Source organism: Canis lupus, chromosome 6, assembly GCF_048164855.1.
Source record: "Canis lupus baileyi chromosome 6, mCanLup2.hap1, whole genome shotgun sequence".
Classification (NCBI taxonomy): domain Eukaryota; kingdom Metazoa; phylum Chordata; class Mammalia; order Carnivora; family Canidae; genus Canis; species Canis lupus.
Genome location: NC_132843.1, coordinates 49,110,770 through 49,133,571, shown reverse-complemented (window position 1 = coordinate 49,133,571; position 22,802 = coordinate 49,110,770). Strand labels below are relative to the sequence as shown.

The window sequence follows — 22,802 nt, the reverse complement described above, 5'->3', positions numbered from 1 at the left end:
GAGCTAGAGAGTATTGCACTAAACAAAGTAAGTCAGAGAAACACAAATACCATATGATTTCACTCATATGGTGAATTTAAGAAACAAAGTAAATGAGCAAAGGGAACAAAAGAGAGAGGTAAAGCAAAAAACCAGACTCTTAACTATAGAGAACAAACTGAAGGTTACCAGAGAGGAGGTGGGTAGAGGATGAGCTAAAAAGAAGGGCACTTGAAAGGCACCAAAAAACCTAACGAATGAAAAGTTCAATTAATCATTTAACTGCATTTTACTATTGTAAAATAAAAAAAACTAGTTGATGTACACAAAGGTGGCCCTGATGCAATAAAATAGCTATGTATTATGAATTTACAAAGAAAAATTGAACACTATTTAAATAGAGATTGCATGAGATTTTAGAGCAAATGCTAGGCTTTTAGTCCTAAGTAAGGACTTGAGTCTAAGCCCTATGATAGTTAAGAAAACTCAACTCCTCAGATTCTTGTTTATAAATTAAGGACAATAATTACCCACCCTACAAAATCTCTGTAAATAATTAATGACATAATGAATGTAAGGAGCTTTGGTGTAAAGGTACTAATCGTTTTATTAATTGTTATTGACAGAAATCTACAATTATTGTTTGCTTACATTTTGTAGACAGAAGTCCATGTGGCATGTATTTTACACGTGTTTCAGTTGAATACTGTACATTTGAACAGAGACACAGCTTGTATAGCTAAGAATCTGGAGCTCACAGACAATGCCAGAAATCAATGAGTTTTGTGACAGCTGACAAAGTTCTGTTGATTCAGGACTAGTCACTGATGCTCTCAAATATCAGAGTCCTGTGACAGCAAAACCTGTGCAATTTTATTTATTTATTTATTTTTCTTAAAGATTTCATTTATTTATTCATGAGAGACGGGGGATGGGGGGTGCGCAGAGATATAGGCAGAAGGAAAGCAGGCTCCATGCAGGGAGCCCGATGTGGGACTTGATCCCGGAACTCCAGGATCACCCCTGGGCAAAAGGCAGGCATGCAAATGCTGAGCCACCCAGGCATCCCAAAACCTGTGTAATTTTTAAACCTGTGTCCTGCATCAGTATGTTGAGTGTCATCCAAAAGAGTGTAAGCAGGAAAGAAGGAGAGCAGGTATTATTAATTCACTCATAAATTCAAACTATATGCATTTAGTGTCCACTAAATGGTACTGTGCTGAATATAGTGAGGAGCAAGCTAACTGTAAGAGTGAAGACTCTGCCCTCTTACGGAGGATGGATACTACTGCACGCATGCCTGCCATCTCATTCCCAGTAATAAAAGTCACTTGTATAAGATGCTTTCATATTACTCTTTAAAGTTTTGTGTTGCTTAGTATTTTAAGAGAGATTATCAGCTCTCTCTTAAAAATACAAACTTACTGTTGAAAATATTTAACTGCCTTAAAAGTTAACATGGGTAGTAAGATGCATTATTTAGTTTAGGAATTACACCTTCATGTTCTTTCTCTGGGGATTTGGCAAGGAAATCACCTGGCACAACTGTGAAATGTGTAGATGGTCAGCCCTCCCCTACTGACCTAGAGCTCTGTGTCTCCACCTCCTGCTTAGAGGTTACTGGAGATGGTTCCATCAGCACTTGGCATGAATCACCCATGGCAATGACAGGAATTTCATTCATGCTATGGTCTGACCTAGTTTCCTCATTTCCATCCAATTTCCAAATTCTTTCCATTGTTTAGATTCCACTATGGTAGTCATCCTCCAAGATTGTAGGTGATGGTCCCTAGTAATCTCTTTCTCCTGGTATTCACACTCCAGTGCAGTTCTCACACTGTAACACCAATGGTCTGTGGGAATAACAGACTATGGCAGAAGTAATGATATGATACTTCTGAAATTGGGCTACAAAGGAGTACAGTTTCTGACTTGAGGCATGTATCTTTAGGATACATGCCTTTGTATCTTAGGGAGCCATGGGAGAGCTAGGTTTGAGTAACCTTTTGTAGAGCTCTTTATGGTCAGGAGCTGGAGCCTTCTCCCAATCACCGTGTGAATGAAGTGGATTCCCCAACTCCTTCACATTGACTACAGTCCTGGTCAACATCCTGACTACAACCACATGGGAGACCCTGAATCAGAACCAACCAGGAAAGCAACTCCCAGATTCCTGACCCTCATAAGTTGTGTAAAATAACAAATGTATGTTGTTTCATGCTGCTAAGTGGGGGTAATTTGTTATGCAGCAGTACATTTACTCAAGCTTCAAACCCCAAATCCAGCTCTTTGGTTCCCAAAAGTCTTCAGTGATTCCACTGGGTCAAAGTTATCTGCCAACTTTTCTTCACAACCTTACCCTTTGTGTTCTAGTCTCCCTTCTAAAGCACGATTGCTAAAAGAACCATCAACTATTGAACAATGACTATGTGCTATGTACATATAAGCAACCTGCACACTTTATCTCAGTGCATTCTCAACGGACTATGAGGCAGGTATTATTATCCATCTTTAATAAATGAGAAGCCTGAGACTCCAAAGTGTTTAATAAAATCACATACCTTGGCAAGTTGGTATTTGAGCCACGTATTTTTAGATGCAGTGTTCTCCTGATATGTGATTCTCCATCAAACTGGGTGGCTATGCTAGCTACCCCCAGGCCCTCAGCATTTAGGACAGAAAGAATATAACTGGAGAGAAGCTGTGGTGTGTAGAGCTTTGCTTGTAGGAGGAGCGGGGATGGAAGTGAGAAGCACAACGTTTCTGTCTGTCAAGTTTTATGTAATCCATCATTTGAAATTAGTTCACAATCAAATGTTGCTCTACTCTCTCATCACACAAAGAACTAACATAATCCCTTATCAGGCTTTTCTAAATTATGTAAAAGCAGGCCAAAATTAATACTATTGCTCTTCTTTATAGTAAAGATTTTGTTGCAGAAATCAAAAAGAAATCTAATATGAGCCAATCTCACTTTTGAATGTCCATGTCAGAATCCTAAGTAAATAAGGACAAACAAAATCCAGTATCACATTAAGAAAACAATGTATCGTAACCAAATGAGGGTTATTCTGGGATTTCAGGTTCAATCAACTTTAAGGATTCTATTAATAGAATTCACATATTATTAACAATGTAAAGAAAAAACATGTAAAAAAGCCTGAGGGAAAAAATTCTTCAATTATTCCTACTTAAAGCAAAAGAATACTCTATATCAGTTCTCTTTCAAGGGTTCTACAAGATCAAAAATATTTTCATGAAATTCCATGACATTATTTGTCCTTTTTCACTGTCATTCTCTCAAGAGTGCTCAGTAGTTTCCCAGAGGTTACTGGCATATGATAAAACAACAGATTGATGGGAAAGCAGACATGAGGACACAGCTGTCTTCTATTGAGCTAAAGATTAACATGATTTTCAAAAGGGTAAAATAGTGCCACTCTTCTCACCAATTTTTCTTTAGTATATAAAATATGCCATATTTCACCAAAAGTATATAATTAATTACATAATTTGTTACTTATTGTTCTTTTAAATAAATCAACAGATAAATATTTTTAAAATATATCAGTTTTAGTTTTTAATACAGTAAATTCCAACAGATAAAACTCATATAGACAAAAAAATTTTTAAGGTACACAGTAATTTTTAGGATTGAAAAGAAGTCATAAGACCTAAATGTTTGAAAAATCACACCTATATAAGATACCAGTTAACGTCCACTTTCTTAATTATATACATTGTTTTTTTTAAGATACAAAAGAAAACACTGTAACACCAAAAACTGAAAGCAAGTTAGAAAAAAATGTGTAAAAACTGCATGAAGAAAATTTAAGATGCTTGTGAAAGACACAGAAGTAGACATGAATAAATGGAATGGATGGAATGACTCAGCTTCATAAAGAAGGCGATTCTCCCAAATTTTATATAAACTTAACATCCCCTAATTTTTTTTCCAGATGAATGGTTCCAAAGCTCTATGGAAAAATAACTAGGAAAATACTAAAATGAAGGACACTAAGTGAGGAGTGCAGTAGGGGTGAAGGGAGCCAGCTTCACTAACATTGCAACGGACTGAAATCAAAACATCGTGGTGCAGAAGGTGAGATCCCCAGCCTGGATGACATCTTCCTCCCATTTAGTTATCTAAGTTATACTTTGTTTCCCCACCTGCATGGCTCTCTGGTATCCAATGTCCAATGATCATACTTCCTGTTTTGTCTCTTTTCCTTCACTTCACATTTTTCACTTTTCCAGCATAATTCTACTTTGTGGTGTGGATTTCCAGATGTGTTCATCTCTTAAAAAGGCTTATTTTACCTTTAATAAAATTGGTTTCATTGAACAAGTTACAACTTTCGTTTTCTTTGGTTTATTGTAAGCCCTAGCTTATCTTATTTTTTTTTTTTCTCTTCCTGAACTGTCCTGTTAACCTCAGGGCCTGGCTTATTATGGGGAAGAGCTCATTTCTGGCTCCTTCCAAGGGAAGGAAAAAGCAAGACAAAACTCAACCTCTCTTCAATTTCCTCATCTGTGAATGAGGGCTAAAATTAATGTCAAACTAACAGAGTGAATGGTAGTAGAATATACCACCCCAAAATATCTCACTTTGGCATATTTGAGCAGTGGTCACTTAAAAAACAGCTTTCTCTAAACTTCTTTTATCTGCCTAAGGATATATCCTCCAAAAGAATATAAAGTGTCATAAATTCCCTCCCTGGGAGTTTCGTCAATCAAGAACACTGACTCTTATCACAGGAGAGGACACTAGAGGTCCTCACCACACCCGGATAAACCCAGTCACAAACTATCAAACTTCTTATCTATACTTCCGAGGAAGTCACCTCCCCTAAAAATCATTTACTCTTCCCTAAGAGGCCTACATCCCCTTCCTTTTCCCTATCAAGATGATATTTAAGTCTGTATTCCAAGCTACCTCAGGAAGTTACTCATTTTTTCTGGGTATCTTTTACAGTTGCATGAGGTATATATGTTAACAAACTTCTGTTTTTATTTTTTCAATCTGTCTTTTGTTATAGAGATCTCAGCTGAGAGCTCAGAAGAGTAGAAGAAAAATGATTTTTGCTCCTCTATAAGAATTATGTGAAGATTACAAAGAAAATGTGTAAGCAATCACGTTCCTTGCCAATATCAGATTTATTCAGAGATGCAAAGGTGTCTTGAGGACCACCTAGCATTCAGTACTAGCTTCTTACTTATTCCTTGTGGGATCTTGTGCAACTCCAGTGTCCCTGTGGCTGAGATTCCTCGTCTAGTAGGAGGAGAACATCACAGTACTGCTTGGGGTTGTTGTGAGTATTGTTTGAGGTAATTAATGTATATAAAGTGCTCAGAACAGTGACCAGCCCCTGGTGAATGCTCTCTGAGTGCTATTATCTACTGCCCATCTTTCTTCCCATCATTGGGAAAACAGAGGTATTGGTTCTCTCAATGTTGCCTTCCCTCTGGGGAGAGAGCTGCAGGACCCAAGAGTACAGGACCTCATTCTCTTCCTTCATAATTAAAGGAGACTAAAGAACCAACCAAGACAAGAAAAAAATAATTAATATCAATGTCACATCTCCCTGTTTCTAAAGCACAGAAACAACCATTCAGTCTCAGGGATGGCTGCTTTATTTTTAAATTTGTTTTGTTTTGTTTGCTTTTTGCTTTAATGTGCTACTTTTCAGGAACTTGAAATTTGATGAGAGGAAAGACCAGTTTTAGGTCACCTAGACGACAGGTAACTATTGTCTGCTATTACCCTTGTTAGTGTGGTGAAATATCAGGCATTAATGAAAGTTGCTGAGGATAACCACACAATCATGTGGTTCTTTCCTGGTTCATTTTTAAGTAATTTAAAATGAAGAGATAAAATGTAGAACATCATATGAAGAAATAAGATAACTACCTGCACATTTTAAGAGGTTTCTAGACCTGGTTTTCTCAGAAAGAAAAAATACTAAGTATATTTTCTCCTGAATAAAGTATTGTCTGAGGCGGAGAGTGTATCCAAGTTGTAACCATTTCTTTAAAGTAGTAAGTAGGGGCACCTGGGTGGCTCAGGGTTTGAGCGTCTGCCTTTGGCTCAGGTCGTGATCCTGGGGTCCTGGGATGGAGTTCCGCATCAGGCTCCCCAGAGGGAGCCTGCTTCTCCCTCTGCCTATGTCTCTGCCTCTCTCTGTGTGTCTTTCATGAATAAATAAAAAAAAAATTTCATTAAAAAATAAAGCTTAAATAAAGGATGGTCCTATCATAAATTACTATAGTGGAATGGAACCTTTTTAGAGGAACTTCCTCTTCAAGATAATCAAAGATGGTATGAACCTGAAATAATTATAACAAGTTATATTATTTTTATCATGATAAGACTCCCCCAAACATAAAATAAGATGCAGCTTCTTGGTCCAGATTCACACAAAAAATACCAACATTCTCAACATTCTAGTTAATGAAACCAATGACAGAAATTATTTGAAAATTTAACACCACTCCTCACAATAACAATAGCCTGCACAATCTATTCAGTTTTTCATCCAGTAAGAAAAAGGAGCAGTCACTTAATGTACACTAAATTTCAAAAGCACGTTATCTATTTTAGAAATGGAAAATGTATGAAAAGCTATGCTGATTATAAAACATACTAAAAAAAATTCAGTCAAGTTCTCTGTGGGAATGCATCCAGCCTGCTTTCTGGAGTCACTCCAGAGAGACGTCAGGTCTCTCTGTCTCTGAGGCTGAGTGGAATCGAGACAATTTAGATGATTGCTCTAATGTGTGAAAATCACACCCTGGTCCTACTCAATACCACCTCACAGGCTAAAAGGGAATCAGCTATTAATTCCTTGTGCAAAGTTATAGACTTTGATCATGGAAAAAAATGTACAATCAAGGAGTGACCTTCACTGTTGATAATATAACACCTAGAATTTAAACCTCCAGGCTTTCTTCCACCCTCTTCCTCCTCATTTCCTAGAGAGCTTACTATCCATATAATCTATAATATAGGGAATTTAAAATCTGAATTGATAAAAAGCATTATGTACCATTTCTTTTCATTAAGTTAACTGAAACATGATGTTTTCAAATTTCTGTCCAAAGTCCATTAACCAATAACTTTCCGATTGCAGTCTTCTCCTAGGGAAAGCACTAAATCAATCTTAGGCATAAAGGGTGGTCCAAGCACTGACCCAAGAGAAGGGATCCTTATGCTGGCAACCCTGGACAATTCAGAACACGAGATCTCTCTGCCCTCTGATACCATCCACTGAACAAGGATGAAAACATTCTTCATTTAGACAAAATCTGTCTCCTTTTATCCAAAATGAAGTAAGATAAATCTACTCTTTTTCCAGTGACAGCTGCTCAAATACTTGAAAATGGATGATTAAAAGCATCCAGCTTTTGTGCCCTAAGCTTAATTTCTCAAATCCTCTCACTCTAGCATATCTTATCACACCTTCCTACTCACCCCCCATCATCCCACTCAGCCTGCTCAAAAGATGGCCAGGATTTCTAATGTTACCCCTGAGAGTACAGTGCCAGGGGTGGGATACCACTCTCCCAAGTGTGTTTTGACCATCTCAGAGTGTGGAAGAAGTGTGTCTTCCCTATCTGGGGCATTATGGGTCAATTAAGAGGTTCTAAAATATTTTGTCAAGTATAAATGTGACACATGCTCCTTGTAAAATTAAAATTACCTATATATCAAATACCCCAGATTACTACAAATCAATATTTGGCATATTCTCTCCTGTTTCTCCAGGCAGCTATTTTTTTTAAAGCAAACCTGGGATCATATTACATATAATTATATATTCAGACAATTGCATTTCATATTTCACTCTAGGTTTTCTCAACATTTTAAAAATTCTTTGAACTTCTCATCCTGAATGGTTAGGTAACAGCTTATATTGTAGATCTATTTTATTTAACCACCCCTTATTGCTGAATACTCATGCTAGCTCAGATTTTTAGCTACCTTTATGTATTTAACCACTCTAATTTCTTTGCATGGAAATTAGAAATTAGAAATTTTGGATAAGTTAACATACTGGTGCAAAACATTTTGACTTTTTATTCATATTGCTTAATTAATTTTCAGGAATGCAATGTCAATGCACACATCTACCATAACATTTAGCAGAGATTCTCTTCCTACTGATCTTGCCAGGATTACTAGGATTAATTTAAAGTTTAAAAAAAAAGGGACTAAAGAAAATTGGCATATCTTTCTTTTAATTTGCTTTTTTCATGACTAGAAAGGATATTTTCTTATTTGTATTTTTTTGTGTGAATTGTCAGTTTAAGCCTTTTTTCTAATTAATTAACTACTTAATTATCTTTTAAGTTTTAGAGAGATAGAGTCAGGGGAAGAGCAGAGAGAGAGGGAGAGAATCTTAAGCAGGTCTGACATCCACGAGTCCAACTCAGGGCTTGATCTCACAACTCTGAGATCACGTCCTGAGCCAAAATCATGAGTCGGATGCTTAACTGACTGAGTCATTCAGATGCCCCATCTTTTGTCTACTTGTTACGTGAAATCACAATATTTTTTTCTGAATTATATAGTTATTTTATACATTAAGAATACTAATATTTATTTATCATGCTTACTCCAAATATTTTTCAAGGATTACCTATTCTTTTGATTATGTTTTTAAACATAAAAACAAATTTTTAAGTTAAATTTATTTGCCACTTATCTTTGTGATTTCTTTTGATGTTCTTATGCGTAAAAGTTTCCCCTATCCTAACATTAGCTAAATGTAAACCTGTTTTTGAGTAGGATGTTTGCTCCTTTTTTCTTTTGATTTCTTTTCTTCTTTCTCTTCTTTCCTTCGTTTCTTTTATTTCATTTCTAAAAAAGATATGCCTTTTAAATGAATTTTCAGTGTTTTGATGTGAATAATAAAGTGATAAATTATTTTTTTCTGACTAATTTATTTTAAGAGCATTTGTTGAATAATCAATCTTGTTCTATTTATTGTGTGATGTTTATTATATGCTAAGAGCTTAAATATATTTATGTTCATTTTAGAACTATCTATTCTACCATTATCATAATGGTAGAATTTATTTCTTGCATATTTATTGACTTATTTGTTGCCTCTTAAAATGATTTTCACATTTATCCCCAATCTTTTAGATCATGGTTTTCACCTATTTTAATTATTAATTCCATATACCTTTGGTCAATTGGAGTAGCTTCAAGTAAGATTTTTTCCTCCAAGAGAGTATGTGGGTAATATAGTAACACAATTTCATTTTACCTGAGAATTTCTGTATTTCCATTGTACATGAAAGACAAATTGCGTACATGTAATCTTACTCCTTTAAATTACATAGAGGTTGTTTCACTGTCTTGCAGCATAGACTCAATTTTAATTGTATGTAGCTAACCATTTTTTTCCTTCCTGGATAGCACACATAATATCCTTTTTTTGCACTTACAGCATATAGTTATGGTTTATCTTTTCTTAATGTATAGAGCTAATGAAAACAAAATTTTAACTTGAATAAACAGACGTATATGCTTCCAGTAACCCAAGTATAGCAGGATTTTGAGAATCGAAATTTTAGCTAAGGCTCATTTTAGGTAAAATGGTTTTGTCAACACTGGACTGGATGTACCACCTACTGCAACGGAGAAATCTTAAATGCCTTGCTAACTGTGAGGATGGATAGGCAGAATGAATCCGTCAGGAGTCAGAGAACAAGTGGGGACTTCTGTAAGTCTCGCTTTGTCTCTGCTCAAGTCAGGAGAGAAGGGCTTTAAGGAGACTCATGTGAGACTTTAACATGTGTTTCCTATAGTGTTAGGGACAGCTAGATTGGTGAAGGCACAATATTGAGAAAACAGAACAAAAGGCTGTTGAATCAGCCCGTGACAAGAAAAGAGAGAGTTGAAGTTTTGCAAGTGAGTGTGCTCCTAGGGTTCAATGGGACAGAGAATATGGGCTTCCAGAGGGCCAGTCATAGTCCAGACAAGAGAGAGCTGGTATGGGTCTTCTAAAGTGCCTATCCAAGAGGTCCTCCTGGTGGAGGGATGAAGAGGCAGCCAAGAAAAGCAATACAATAATCCCCTCATATCCACAGGGGATATAGTCCAAGACCCCCAGTGGATGCCTGAAATTGCAGATAGTACTGATCCCTGTATGTGCTATGTTTTTTCCTATACATGCACACCTATGATAAAGTTTAATTTATAGATTAGGCATAGTAAGAGATTAACAACAATAACTCATGATAAAATAGAAGAATTATAACAATATATTGTAATAAAAGCAATGTGAATGTGGTTGCTCCCTCCCTTAAACTACCTTACTGTACTGTATTTACCCTTTTTGTGATGATGTGAGATAATAAAATGCCTACGTGATGAGATGAGGTGAGGCAAAATGATGTCGGTATTGTGATGTAGCATTAGGCTACTATTGACCTTCTGACAATCCATCAGAAGGAGGATCATCTGATTCTGGACACATGGTTGACTGTGGGTAACTGAAACTGTAGAAAATCAAATCACACTTGAGCAGGGACTTATTATAGATATTGCTGGAATCCTGAGGGCTGAGGAAGAATTACATAGCTAGCCAGATTAGGGATCTCTTCTCTCTAATCAAAGACAGTTGCAAGCAGTAAATCCCCAGAGATAGGGGTGTGGTCAGCCAAAGCCTATACAAACTCCTAGAAGAGAAAGGTAGCTTTGCACGTCTCCAAGTCCAGAGGTTATGAACAAGTCCAGAGGTTATGAGAGCTTAAGTCAACTTAGCAGTCGAGTCAGTTAAGAAGACGGCTGTTCTCAGCATCTCCAGCTCCTTCCATTCCATCTCTGGATGTGTCAGAAATCAGGACTAGTGAGATGGGAATAAGGAGTAAAGAAGCTAGGTAGGAAAAGACAGAAGAAACTAACAATTGCCTCCTTCCCCACATCTAGGACCCTAGGAAAAAGAAGCCTCAAGTTCAGATTAGATGTGTAGTTTGATTATGTCTTATAACTGCATATTTGATCAAAACTATGTTTGGGAATCACTGGAACTCTAGGATATTTCACCTAAGAGTGAACAGAGAAATCATGTTTTTTTTTTATTTTTTATTTTTTATTTATTTTTTTATTGGCTGTAGGAGAACTAGCATGACAAGGTATATTTAAAGGGAAAAATGGGAACCTAAAATAAAGTTTCTTTACAATCACTGGCATATACCATACCATTTTAACTTCAGCATATTTATGTCAAATCCACCCCATATTTGGATAGCCTTTCATATGTAAGAAAAAGATCTCTGTTCCCTGAAGTCCTTTTTCCTTGGGATAATCATAATTGACCAATGATTCCAGTCATTCCTGTACTTCATTGAGCACTATATTCTTAGCTCATCATTTTCATGATAATTATTGATGTAAGTCTTCATCCCACTTGTCTCAAGATAAAAATTTCTCTATCACAGGGACAGTATCTTATTTATCTTTGTGTCCTTAACCTTACAGTAAGCTTCCATAAATGTTGGTTCAAAGATATACCAAATGAATGAGTCAATTAAGGAAATAAGTTGTTGCAATAAAAATTTAATGCTTTTACTTTATTCCATTTTTTCTTGCCAATCAATTCTTCTAGTAATAGTATATTTAGAAAAATGTATTCTATAGGAGTAATGAAATCTCATGATGTACTTGTTTGTTTAATGTGCACAGTAAAGCATAATTTGCCTCAAAATAGCATGGGAGTGTACACATTATAGCAGTACAACTAATTCTTTAAAAATGCAAGTGTGAATTTTTCCCATTCTCTAAAAAATTATTTTGAATATAATTATTCCCATCCAGGAGAAACTAATGACGAGATTTCCCAATACTATGTTCATGGCCTACAGAGCATTAGCTTGATCCTTTGAAAGATATAAAAATGCCTGCAAGTCATTTTTGTGGGACTCTACTTTTTACCACTCTGATTGCATATGTCAAAAATGCATCCAACATATAAGGCAAATAAAATTAAGTACACTGAATAAAACAGAAAACCAATAAATAGACTTCATCATATTCTAATTCAGGTCATGTATATACAGTGAACAAAGATACACAGTGAAAGAACTAGCAGATTTTCTCCAAGAATGGACCTGACTTAGTAGATAAAATTCATTTTTATCTTCCACCGTCATGTAACACTGGTATGTCCTTGTGAGCAGACATTTTGTTCATTGCTTCTGTGACATGCCCTCTGTTTCACTTTAAAAAATATGTTTTTATCTGAGCTTTAAAAAAATTATAGACATTTTTTGACCAGCTTTGAGTTCATAGAAAAACTGTATAGAGTACAGAGATGTCCTGAATGCTCTCTCACACACCCCTCACCCATTTCCCCCATTATTATTTTACATTAGCATAGTACTTTTGTTACAATCATTGAGCCAGTATGGATACATCATTGTTAACTAAAGTCCATAGCTGACAATAGAGTTCACACCTGTGCTGTAAATTTTAGGATTTTGAGAAATGTATGACATGTATCTATTACGATATCCTCCAGTTTAGTTTCACTGCTCTCCGAATTTCCTGTGCTCCACTATTCACCACTTTCTGCCTCTCCTTCAACCCCTAAAAACTATCTGTATAGTTTTGCCTTTTTCAGAATGTCTCAGAGAATCATACAGTACTTTGTCTTTTTAGATTGGCTCCTTTCACTTAGCACTATGCATTTAAGGTTCTACTGTATCATTTTGTAGCTTGATAGCTCAATTCCTCTTATTGCTGAAAAACATTCCAATGTATGAACCATGGTTTCCTATTGAAGAACATTCTGGTTGTTTTCAAGTTTTGACAATTGTGAATAAAGATTCCATAGGCATTCGTATGCAGGTTTTTTTTGTGGACATATTTTCAACTCATTTAGGTAAATACCAAGGAGCGTGACTGCTATATCATAAGGTAAGAGCATGTTTACTTTTGTAGGAAACCACAGAACTTTATTCCAAATTAGCTGTACCAATACTTAATATTTTACTTCATTTCTTGCTTGTATGGTTTCTGAAAATAAATCTGATGTAATTATTATACTTGCTCTTCTCTATGGATAAGGAGTTCTTCCCCTCTGGCTTCTTTCAAGATTTTTTCTTTGTCTTGATTTTCTGCAGTTTGAATGGAATATGTCTATGTTCAGATTTTCTATTTACTCTGGTGTTCTCTGAGCTTCCTGGCTCTATGGTTTGGCACTGATTTTTGGAAATCAACAGTCATTGTTGCAATTATTTCCTTTCTGTCTTTCTTATCTTTCTGGTATTCTCATCACATGTATATTACACCTTTAATAATACACAGTTCTTGGATATTCTGTTCTAATTTTTTTTAGTCTTTTTTTTCTTCTCTAGTTTAGTTTTGGAATTTTCTATTAATACTTCTTCAAACTTTTTTCTTTTGGACATGTCCAGTCTATGATGAGCTCATTAAATGCATTCTTAATTCACTTCTGTTATAGTATTTTTTATTTATTTTTGTCTTTAGCATTTCCTTTTGATTTCTTCTTAGAGTTTCCCTATTTCTGTTTATATCTTACCTCTGCTCTTTTGAATTGTCCACTTTTCCCATTAGAAGCCTTTGCTTACTCATCATACTTTTTTTTCAAATTCCTGGTCTGATTATCTCAATATCTTTGACATATTTGAGTCTGATTCTAGAGCTCGATCTGTCTCTTCAAACTGTTCTTTTCTTTCATGATATCTGCAATTTCTTTTTGAAAACCAGACATGATGCACTGAGTAAAAGGAACTGAGGTAAGTAGGCATTCAGTGTGTAGTTTATGTTTATCTGACTAGGGGTTAGACTGTGTTTATTGTTTTCTGTTTCTGTAGTTATTAGGCACTAAAATTTTCTCTGAGATCCTTGTTTTTATCTTCTCAGTTGTCTTGGGGAAACAGTCTATACATCTTAAACAAGACCTGAGATGTACAGTTTCTTTCCTTGGAATCCCGTGTCGTTACTTAGGAGCACTACTGATGTGGTGGTTTTGCCTGAGTGAGGAGAAACTCTATGATGCTACAATTAAATCTTACTCTTTTAAGGAACCTGTGGTCCCTGGGCTGTAACATTTACAAGTTCTCTTGAAGGCAAGTCTTTTTATGAAGAAGATAATGTTCTGGGCAGATCTAAAAATAGTTCCTTTTCCCTTTCCTCTGTGAGAAACAGGACAGGATTTTTCTCAGATCTTTGTGGTGTCAATTTAGAGTAAATCTTCTGGAGCTAACACTCACAAAAAATGTGGGGCCTGCCCCTAAAACTGGGCTCCTTTGGAGTTTTCATTGTCAAGTTTGGCTACACTGAGCCTGCAGCAATTTGTCCATTTGACCTCAAGTTTTCTTACCCCAGCACTGGTTCCTGTACAGGCTTCTGCTCCCAGGATTCTGCCCTGGTCAGTTATGATTTACTGTAACCACTTATCTGGCTCTCCAATTTTGAGGACACTAGTTTTCCCTAAGACATCATTCCTTGCTGGATCTAAGAACAATTGCTGATCTTCAGCTTTTTCTTGTAATGAGAATTGAAGTCACAGCTTCCAAGGTCTTTATATGCTGGACTGAAAGTCTTGATTCTCTTTTCAAAACTACTATTGTTTTTTTCTTACTATATATGTAAACATAGCCTCTACAGGAACCAGTGCTGCCTCCCATAGCATGTCTGCAGGAGTATTTGTAATTGTGGTCTTGTGCTTTACAGTTTGTGGTACAAATGATGTTCCTTTATAGTACTGTCTCCAGAGTGTAACTTTGGTGCTCCCACTAGGCAATTGTGAATTTTCCAGGTTAGTGGAAGGGTGATATATTATATATAGCCAACTCTTATGGCTTGCCTCTCTCTCTGTCTACGTTATTTTATTTTTCCTTCCCTTCTCATGTGTTCATCTGTTTGTTACTTAAATTCTACATATGAGTGATCATTTGGTATTTGTCTTTTTATGACTTATTTTGCTTAGCATAATACCCTCTAGTGCCATCCACACTCTTGCAAAGCGAAGATTTCATTTTATGATGGTTGAGTAATATTCCATTGTATGTATATACCACATCTTCTTTATTGATTCATCAGTTGAGGGGCATTTGGGCTCTTTCCTTGTTTTGGCTATAGCAGTTAGTGCTGCTATAAACATTGGGGTGCATGTGCCCCTTCAAATCACTATTTTTTCCTTGCAAATATAGATTTCGATTTATTCATTTTAAAATTTTTAATTTAAATTCAATTTAGTTAACATATGCTATATTATTAGTTTCCGGGGTAGAATTTAGTGATTTATCAGTTGCATATCATTACATCAAGTGCCTTCCTTAATGTCCATCACCCAATTACCCCATTCCCCACCCACCTCACCTCCCCTCCAGTAACTCTCAGTTTGTTTCCTACAGTGAAGAGTTTCTTATGGTTTGCTTTTCTCTCTGTTTTCATTATTTTATTTTTCCTTCCCTTCCCCTATGTTCGATCTGTTTTTTTCCCTTAAGTTCCACATATGGTGAGATCATATGGTATTTGTCTTTCTCTGACTGATTTATTTCACTGCTGCAAATGGCAAAATTTCATTCTTTTTGATGGCTGAGTAATATTACATTGTATGCATATACCACATCTTCCTTATCCATTCATCTGCCAATGGGCATCTTGGCTGCTTCCACAGTTTTGCTATTGTGGACATTGCTACTATAAACATTGGGGCATAGGTGCCCCTTAGAATAACTATATTTGTATCCTTTGGATAAACACTAGGTATTTGTGTTCCCAGTAGTGCAAACACTGGGTTGTAGGGTAGTTCTATTTTTAACTTTTTGAGGAAGTTCCATACTGTTCCAGAGTGGCTGCACCAGTTTTCATTCCCACTAACAGTGTAAGAGGGTTCTGCTTTCTCCCCATCCTCACCAACATCTGTTGTTTCCTAAGTAGTTCATTTTAGTCATTCTGACCAGTGTGAGGTGGTATCTCATTGTGGTTTTGATTTGTATTTCCCTGATGCAGAGTGATGTTGAACATTTTTCATGGGTCTGTTGGCCATTTGTATGTTTTCTTTGGAGAAATATCTATTTGTGTCTTCTGCTTATTTCTTAACTGGATTTTTTATTTTTTGGGTGTTGAGTTAGATAAGTTCTTTTTTATACTGAAATTTTACTTTCTAGTTGTTTCCACATTGGTCACCCAGAATCCAACATGGCAAAAAAAAAAAAAAAAAAAAGAATCCAACATGGCTTAAAAGAATAAGCTTCATTACAATCCTACCAAATTAAATTTCCAAAATATGAAGACACCTTTTTTGAATCTTCCTACTCTTAAGTACACTAATCTCTTTAATAATTTCACAATTTCTTTTTTTAATTTCACAATTTCTTTTCTTATTTTTGACTTTGCCCCTTCACTCTTCACCTCAACGATAGTTCAACTGTATTTTTTATTTTATTTTTTTCAACTGCATTTAAAATTTTTTTTTAAGATTTTATTTATTTATTCATGAGAGACACAGAGAGAGAGGAAGAGACACAGGCAGAGGGAGAGGCAGGCTCCATGCAGGAGCCAAACACGGGACATGAACCCGGGTCTCCAGGATCACGTCCTGGGCCGAAGGCGGTGCTAAACCGTTGAGCTACCCAGACTGCCCCAACTGCAATTTTTTAAAAGTATAGTTTCTAGAACTGGTCACACTCTAAAACTGAGTTCCTTAGCGCTGTGACAAGCATAATTTTTACTTCAATTAAACTAGTTGCTAAAATTCTATTAATACAGACCATGAATGCATTAGCTCTTGAAGGGGCTTCATAAAAATATTGAAACATCAAATACACAAATTAACCCAAATTCCAAATTACCTTTGACATTTATTACAATTTGGTGTATTTCTCCCACTATCTTCTTGAGTAGTGAGTTTTTGACAATTCTATCTGGAATCCCTGACAACCGAAGAGTCCTTCTCGGTGTTAATGACTTCATTTATTTATTTTTCTTGGAGTAAACATGAGCACGCTCAGAGATACTGTATTTTTTTCATAACGGCATTAAGTGCAATAGATTGATTACACTGTGTTACATGACCTCATGGCTTTTTAAAAAGTAAAATCATATTTTATGTATATATATATATATACACACATATGTTCTATATCTTCAAGTGGAAATTCACGTAATATAATATAGTATTTTAAATTATTTTTAAAGTATACTTTATATACTCTGAGATACTTTCTGAGATTCCCCCTCTCCTTACCACATTTCTAGCTAATGACTTCCAATCTATTTTTGATTACATAAATGCCAGAGTAGAACCAGATGAAAGCAAAGCAAAGCAAACAACACAATGTAGCAGATCACCTTTACTTGAGATAAAGCTTCATGAGGATTAATTGTTCTCTGTTACTTTTTTTATTGTAACATTATCAGTAGGATTGTACAAGAAATAAAATGAAAAACTCCATAAATATTACTAATGAAATAACTCCATTTCTGGTTTTTGAAAACAAAGATACTTTATATACTGATGAAACTAAATCCTTCCAGGAAAATATACTTTTTGTAACTTAAAAGCCTTTCAATTAAATTGTGTTATAAATCTGTGAAATTTGAATAGAGTGTTTTTTATTCCAACGGAAATATTGACCTCCAGATTTTAAGACTTACAGTGGTCAGTTCATATGTTTATAACTAGTATTTCAAAACCAAAATAAAAATAAGGGCATTCTTTGTGATCTCTTTCATGTATTAATAATTTATGCCAACTAGAGTTATTTATATCTTTATAAAAATTTTAGATTTTTCTTGAAATAGTATATAGGTTACCCAAGATTATTCTATTTGAATATAGGGGATAGGACTTATTGCAGCAACACTACTGGAACTGGTCCTTTGGGGTTCATATTGTATAACTACACCTGACCATGGTGTTTTCTATATGGCAGTTGGGTTCCCCTAGATCAGGAATGTGTGGCCTACAATGTTTGAAAGATGGCTTGAACCAGGCTCTTGAAAACAGCAAAATGAATGAAAATTAATATTCAAAAACTATGAATAAAATATAAAAGTAAAATATACATATAACAAGACACTTGTAAACATAGCTATATCACATATGCAGTGCTGCTAACTCTTTATCTCCCCCCCTCCTTTTTTTTGCAGAATGGAGGCATGCAGGGTCTCATTCTTGCTATAGCTGCTTTCTTTAACTAGAGCTACTCTACTTCTTCAGTGCTCCCCTTTTTTGTGACTCAATCTCTGGAGTAGGAGATAGTTGGTTCAGGTTTGGCTCTGTCACTACTAGCTATGTGTATATGGGCAAGTCATGTAAATCCCATGACCATGTGTATTTTCCTCCAGAAAACAAATATGTGGTCATATCTATCTTAAAGGGTTTGTGACTAAAATGCTTCCATTGGATGTGAGTTTTAGGAATCAAGGACTGTTTCAATCAACATTCCATGCAATACAATGTCTGGCACATATTGATACAGAATAAATGGTATTTTCATAAGATGTTGCACAGGTATGCCATGTTCAGATATGGCTTCTTATGGAAACAGTGGTTAGTCTTTGTACTGGAGATGGCCACAGGACTGATATATAAAAAAAGTTGAGGACAAAGGCTACCACTCAGTTCAAAAAGTTGGAGAGGTGAATAGAGAATAACCTCTTTGAAGAGGAGAGTCAACACAATCAGATCATCCTAGGTAAGCTAGTTGGTAAACATCAAGGAAGGCCACGTTGTTGTAATTCTCCTATTGCCTAAACCTAGGACATAGTTTCCAAGCTCCTAAAGAATAGCCTAAATAAAATGGAAAGTATAGCAGAAACAAAGAGTTTAGAAATAAAAGACTGATACTCAAAGAGATCCCACAGATTAGCTTCCTCAGCATCTGCACCTGCGATATGTCATCAGCAAATAGAAGTTGAATAACGGAGATGAAGCCCATGGCTCCCAGGTGGTTTCTCCCTCTAGGTGCTCCTTGGGATGGTTTTCTGATTGTAAGCCTAGTGAGGGATGCAGCAGGGGAGCCCCTGGAGAGCATTCATATGTGCTCCTTGCTGAGGGGAGACACGGAGGACTGGATAGAGCAAAAACAACTGTAAACAGATTCTGCCTCCAATAAGGGCACACAGAAGGCCAGGGAGCAGCTGAGTAACTTATAGGGGATGGAGCAGGGGAGTGCATGGAGGTGGGATCAATTGACATGCTCTGTGAGCTTGAGCAATTGCCATAGGATGGACATAGGCAGTGCAGGAAGTTGTGGAGTGAATTCTCTTGGGTTGCAGGAGGATGCAGGCCATCAAAGCTGAACAAGGCTAGAGATGGGCCACCAGATGTCCAGAGGCATATAGTGGATAAACACAGGAACATAATGTATTGAGTAGTTTCTACATTGCTTAAAACAAACAAACAAGCAAACAAAAATCCTACTTCATATTCTTGTAACACTTCTGCACATGACCTTATAATCCTTTTTCACCACGAGGAACAAAACTCGATCTGAATATTGAATAGGGAAACCAGTTTAATTCTAATTCTAATCCTTTGGGTATTCAAAAACAGAAAAATTCAATAATATAGAATTTAACAATTGCATTGCTATCTGAAATTGAAACACACATATCAAGAAATCTTTGGAAAGCAGATATATTTTGGTCTGATCCTGAAGGTAGTTGAGAGGAAAGTTTTTAAAATATTCTCATCAACCTTGATTTGTCCAATGCTATGAACTTGATATTTATTCTATATTTATGTAAATATTACTCCCAAATGCCCTGTCTGTATTTAAAGAAGTATGTAGAAGACAAATGCATAATATCAAAATAGAAAGAAATATATGAGATTAGACATGTTTTCTTACGAATGCCCATAACCAGTGTTGAATTCCTTGCACATAGCTTTCTGGTATTAATCAAGGACATTCATTACTTGTTACTCTGAGTCACATGGTTTATGTAAGACTGCTTTGTTGAAGTCTTGCTTTGTTGCAGTCTTTTTTCTTTCAAGGATATAAAAGTATCAAGTATTTCAAATGCCAAGAGTGATGTGGTGGAAAAAATGTATAGCTTTATAAATTAAACATTACACTCCTGAGTTCTGGTTATCTTACACAAAAGTGGCAATCTTTTCTTAGCTAAATCACCAAGATTTGGGGAAGAGTGATGGGGCTACCACATTCTTCCATCACTTTTTCAGGCATCCTTCAATTCCCAAATGCTCAGATTATGAAGTGGAGATAATGTTTGCACATTTGCTTACCACAGGTCTGTGGACGTCCCAGAATGCTCTTTCTTGGCTATCTAGGATCTTCCTTTCAATCTTGTCTCTCTTCTTGTCCACTCTGTCAACATCGTAACAATGAATAATAAATAATGTTAATTGTAGCCCCTCTATGAACAAAGGTCACAACACAACTTGAACAAATTTTCCAAAAGACTCACAAGGACTCACTTTGCTTGTGCTTCTGCTTGCATAAAAATGAACTCCCACTTTCGAGCAAATGCTCTCTGCAGCCTGGCCAGGCTCTCCTGAAAAATATACCACAGGTGAAGATGTTCTGGTATTCACTTTCACTACTCCCTTCTCATTTATCTACTGTGTGCATTTATCAAGAAAACAAATACCAAATTCTAACGTAGTATGTATACTTTGGTTCTCAATGATAAGTCATGCTTACTGAATGTAGCTCATCTTCATTTATATTAACAGAGGAAACATGGAAACCTATCACAAATATTAATTTTATGAATAATTGACTTTAGAGAACCCAGTAAACATCTAAAATACTAACATTATTTTGTTAAAAAAAAAGTGCTCAAGACTAATCCATTGGATTTTTCTGTGCCATTTTAGTGAGGAACAGGAAAGCAATACTTTTCTACTAACGATTCCGTCAGTCTATCCAGTTCCTGATAAGAATGTAAACCCTCAGCAGCCTATTGCCATTTCTAGTCAGTGCTTCAAAGTCAGTAAATCACAAATAGCAATTGTCTGAACAAATTACATCAGATTAATTTTATCTGCTGATGGTGGTCAAGTTGAAGGTTTTGCAAAAACTATTTACCCATAGCAAATGCTCTTTATTTCTCTAAGTTTGGATGTCTTCACTATATATAGGACACATCTAATGTTTTTACCCTTATGTCAAGGTTAGCAAAACATGTTTGTCCCTTCTCTTGTGAGTTTGTGCATCTAGAAGTTCACTGTCTCCAGTGTGAATGATGAGACGAAGCAAGCAGGTCAGGGATTTGAGCCATTCTGACGCCTGATCCCTAGAATCTGGTCCTTAAAATCCAGGGGTGAAAAGTCAACAGAATCTCCAGAAATGACCATAGACTTTATTCCTGTTCATTTTATGACTCTCTTTGCCAGAAAGCCCTTGGTACTTACAGCTTCATAGTCTGCTAGTTCCAGCCTTGCCTTATTTTGCATTGTTCTCTTGCATAGGTAAACCGCTGTAAGGAAACAAAAAAATGAATCATTTCTTGCCTGCTTATTAACTGAAGGCACTCACTAAAAATAAAAATATAGCATTATAAATCAAGACATCTTGGTCTTTATCACTTTTTTCAGTCATAATTTTCTATCTTTATATTTTTTTGACAAAAATAAATAATGGTAGCATTTTTACTGAAACTCAAACAGTGGTACCTATGAGAAACTAGCTATGTTTAGAAAGTTGGTAACTATTTATTTTTATTAAATAAGGGGAAAATGTAGCCCTCTAAATAGCACCTTAAATGAACTTAAACATCTAGATATACAAATAACACTACTGTGTTAAAAAGAATTGCATGAAGAGGGAATCACTGGCACATTTAATTATTTTCATATTCTTCTGTCAACTGAAAGACTCTATTAATGTAAACTGAAGGCTTCTTGGCATCTCCTTTGCTATATTTTGCCATCATCATTTGTTTTGCCACTAGGAGAGAGGAAATTATAATATCTTTCGTAACTACAATATGACTACCTTTTAATTCCATTTTTCTGAAGACTCAATATCCTTGCTGCCAGGGAAAGCCCACTTGGGTAGCAGATTTATGAGATGGGTGCCAGAGGGAGAGAAGAGGGCTACAGCAGCACCGTCATTGAAAAATCATATTTCTTTAGTTATTTCAGGATTTTTAGCAACTTTTAGGATAATATCAAGGCATTCAGAGCCCTCTGGTACAGTCCTGATTTCCAGGACATTTCCATAATGTGATATTTGAGTCTCATGAAATTCAAGATAAACTATATATTTTAGGTGCTGAATAAATCTGCTGGATGAGGACTGTCAAATACTACTTTTTGTGAGGTTAGTTCTGGGGGCGTCCTTGTAATTACCACCATTGAAGTAACCTGTGTCATCCTCAATTTTTGATTATGAAGTCCAGCTGATATCACTAAGGAACTATCTTACACAGAAAGCCTGAAATCACTGCAAACACTGATGCTGTGTATTCAATTTGCTCTAAAGTTTCCTTTATGAAGGCCAAAGCCAAGGAGAAAGCCAACCATGAACCTATGATAACATTACTACAGACACCAAGAACCCAGGAGATAATCTGAGAACACATCTTTCTACAACTGATCATGGGAATTTTATTTTTTCACTAATACTAGTAATTTTCAAAATCACGAATTCTCGAAATTAGTAAAAGTCAAACTTCAAAAACAAAAATGACATGATGCATTAATTTTCTAATTGGCCATAGTTTTCACTCACCCTTGAAGAGACTCTTACTGTAGAGGACAATGATTTTAAGAAGATATCTAAAATGTTCTCAGCAGTTGGTAAAAGAGACTGTAGAGTTTGTGCAATCCCCCTGAGGGTATCTCTTCATGAAAGAAAGATAA

At 35.8% G+C, this 22,802-nt stretch overlaps 1 protein-coding gene across 7 annotated transcripts in view; it reads right to left on the bottom strand.

Annotated features, from left to right (window-relative positions):
- The window catches only part of RGS7 (regulator of G protein signaling 7), a 580,824-nt gene that overhangs the window by 55,052 nt on the left and 502,970 nt on the right, over positions 1–22,802 (bottom strand). For all 7 annotated transcript variants that reach the window (XM_072830414.1, XM_072830418.1, XM_072830416.1 and 4 more), the window contains 3 exons: positions 21,351–21,415; positions 20,412–20,488; positions 20,220–20,301 (listed from right to left, as the gene is read on the bottom strand). In XM_072830414.1, the coding sequence (XP_072686515.1) occupies positions 20,220–20,301; positions 20,412–20,488; positions 21,351–21,415 (224 nt within the window). The remainder of the gene's footprint in view (positions 1–20,219; positions 20,302–20,411; positions 20,489–21,350; positions 21,416–22,802) is intronic.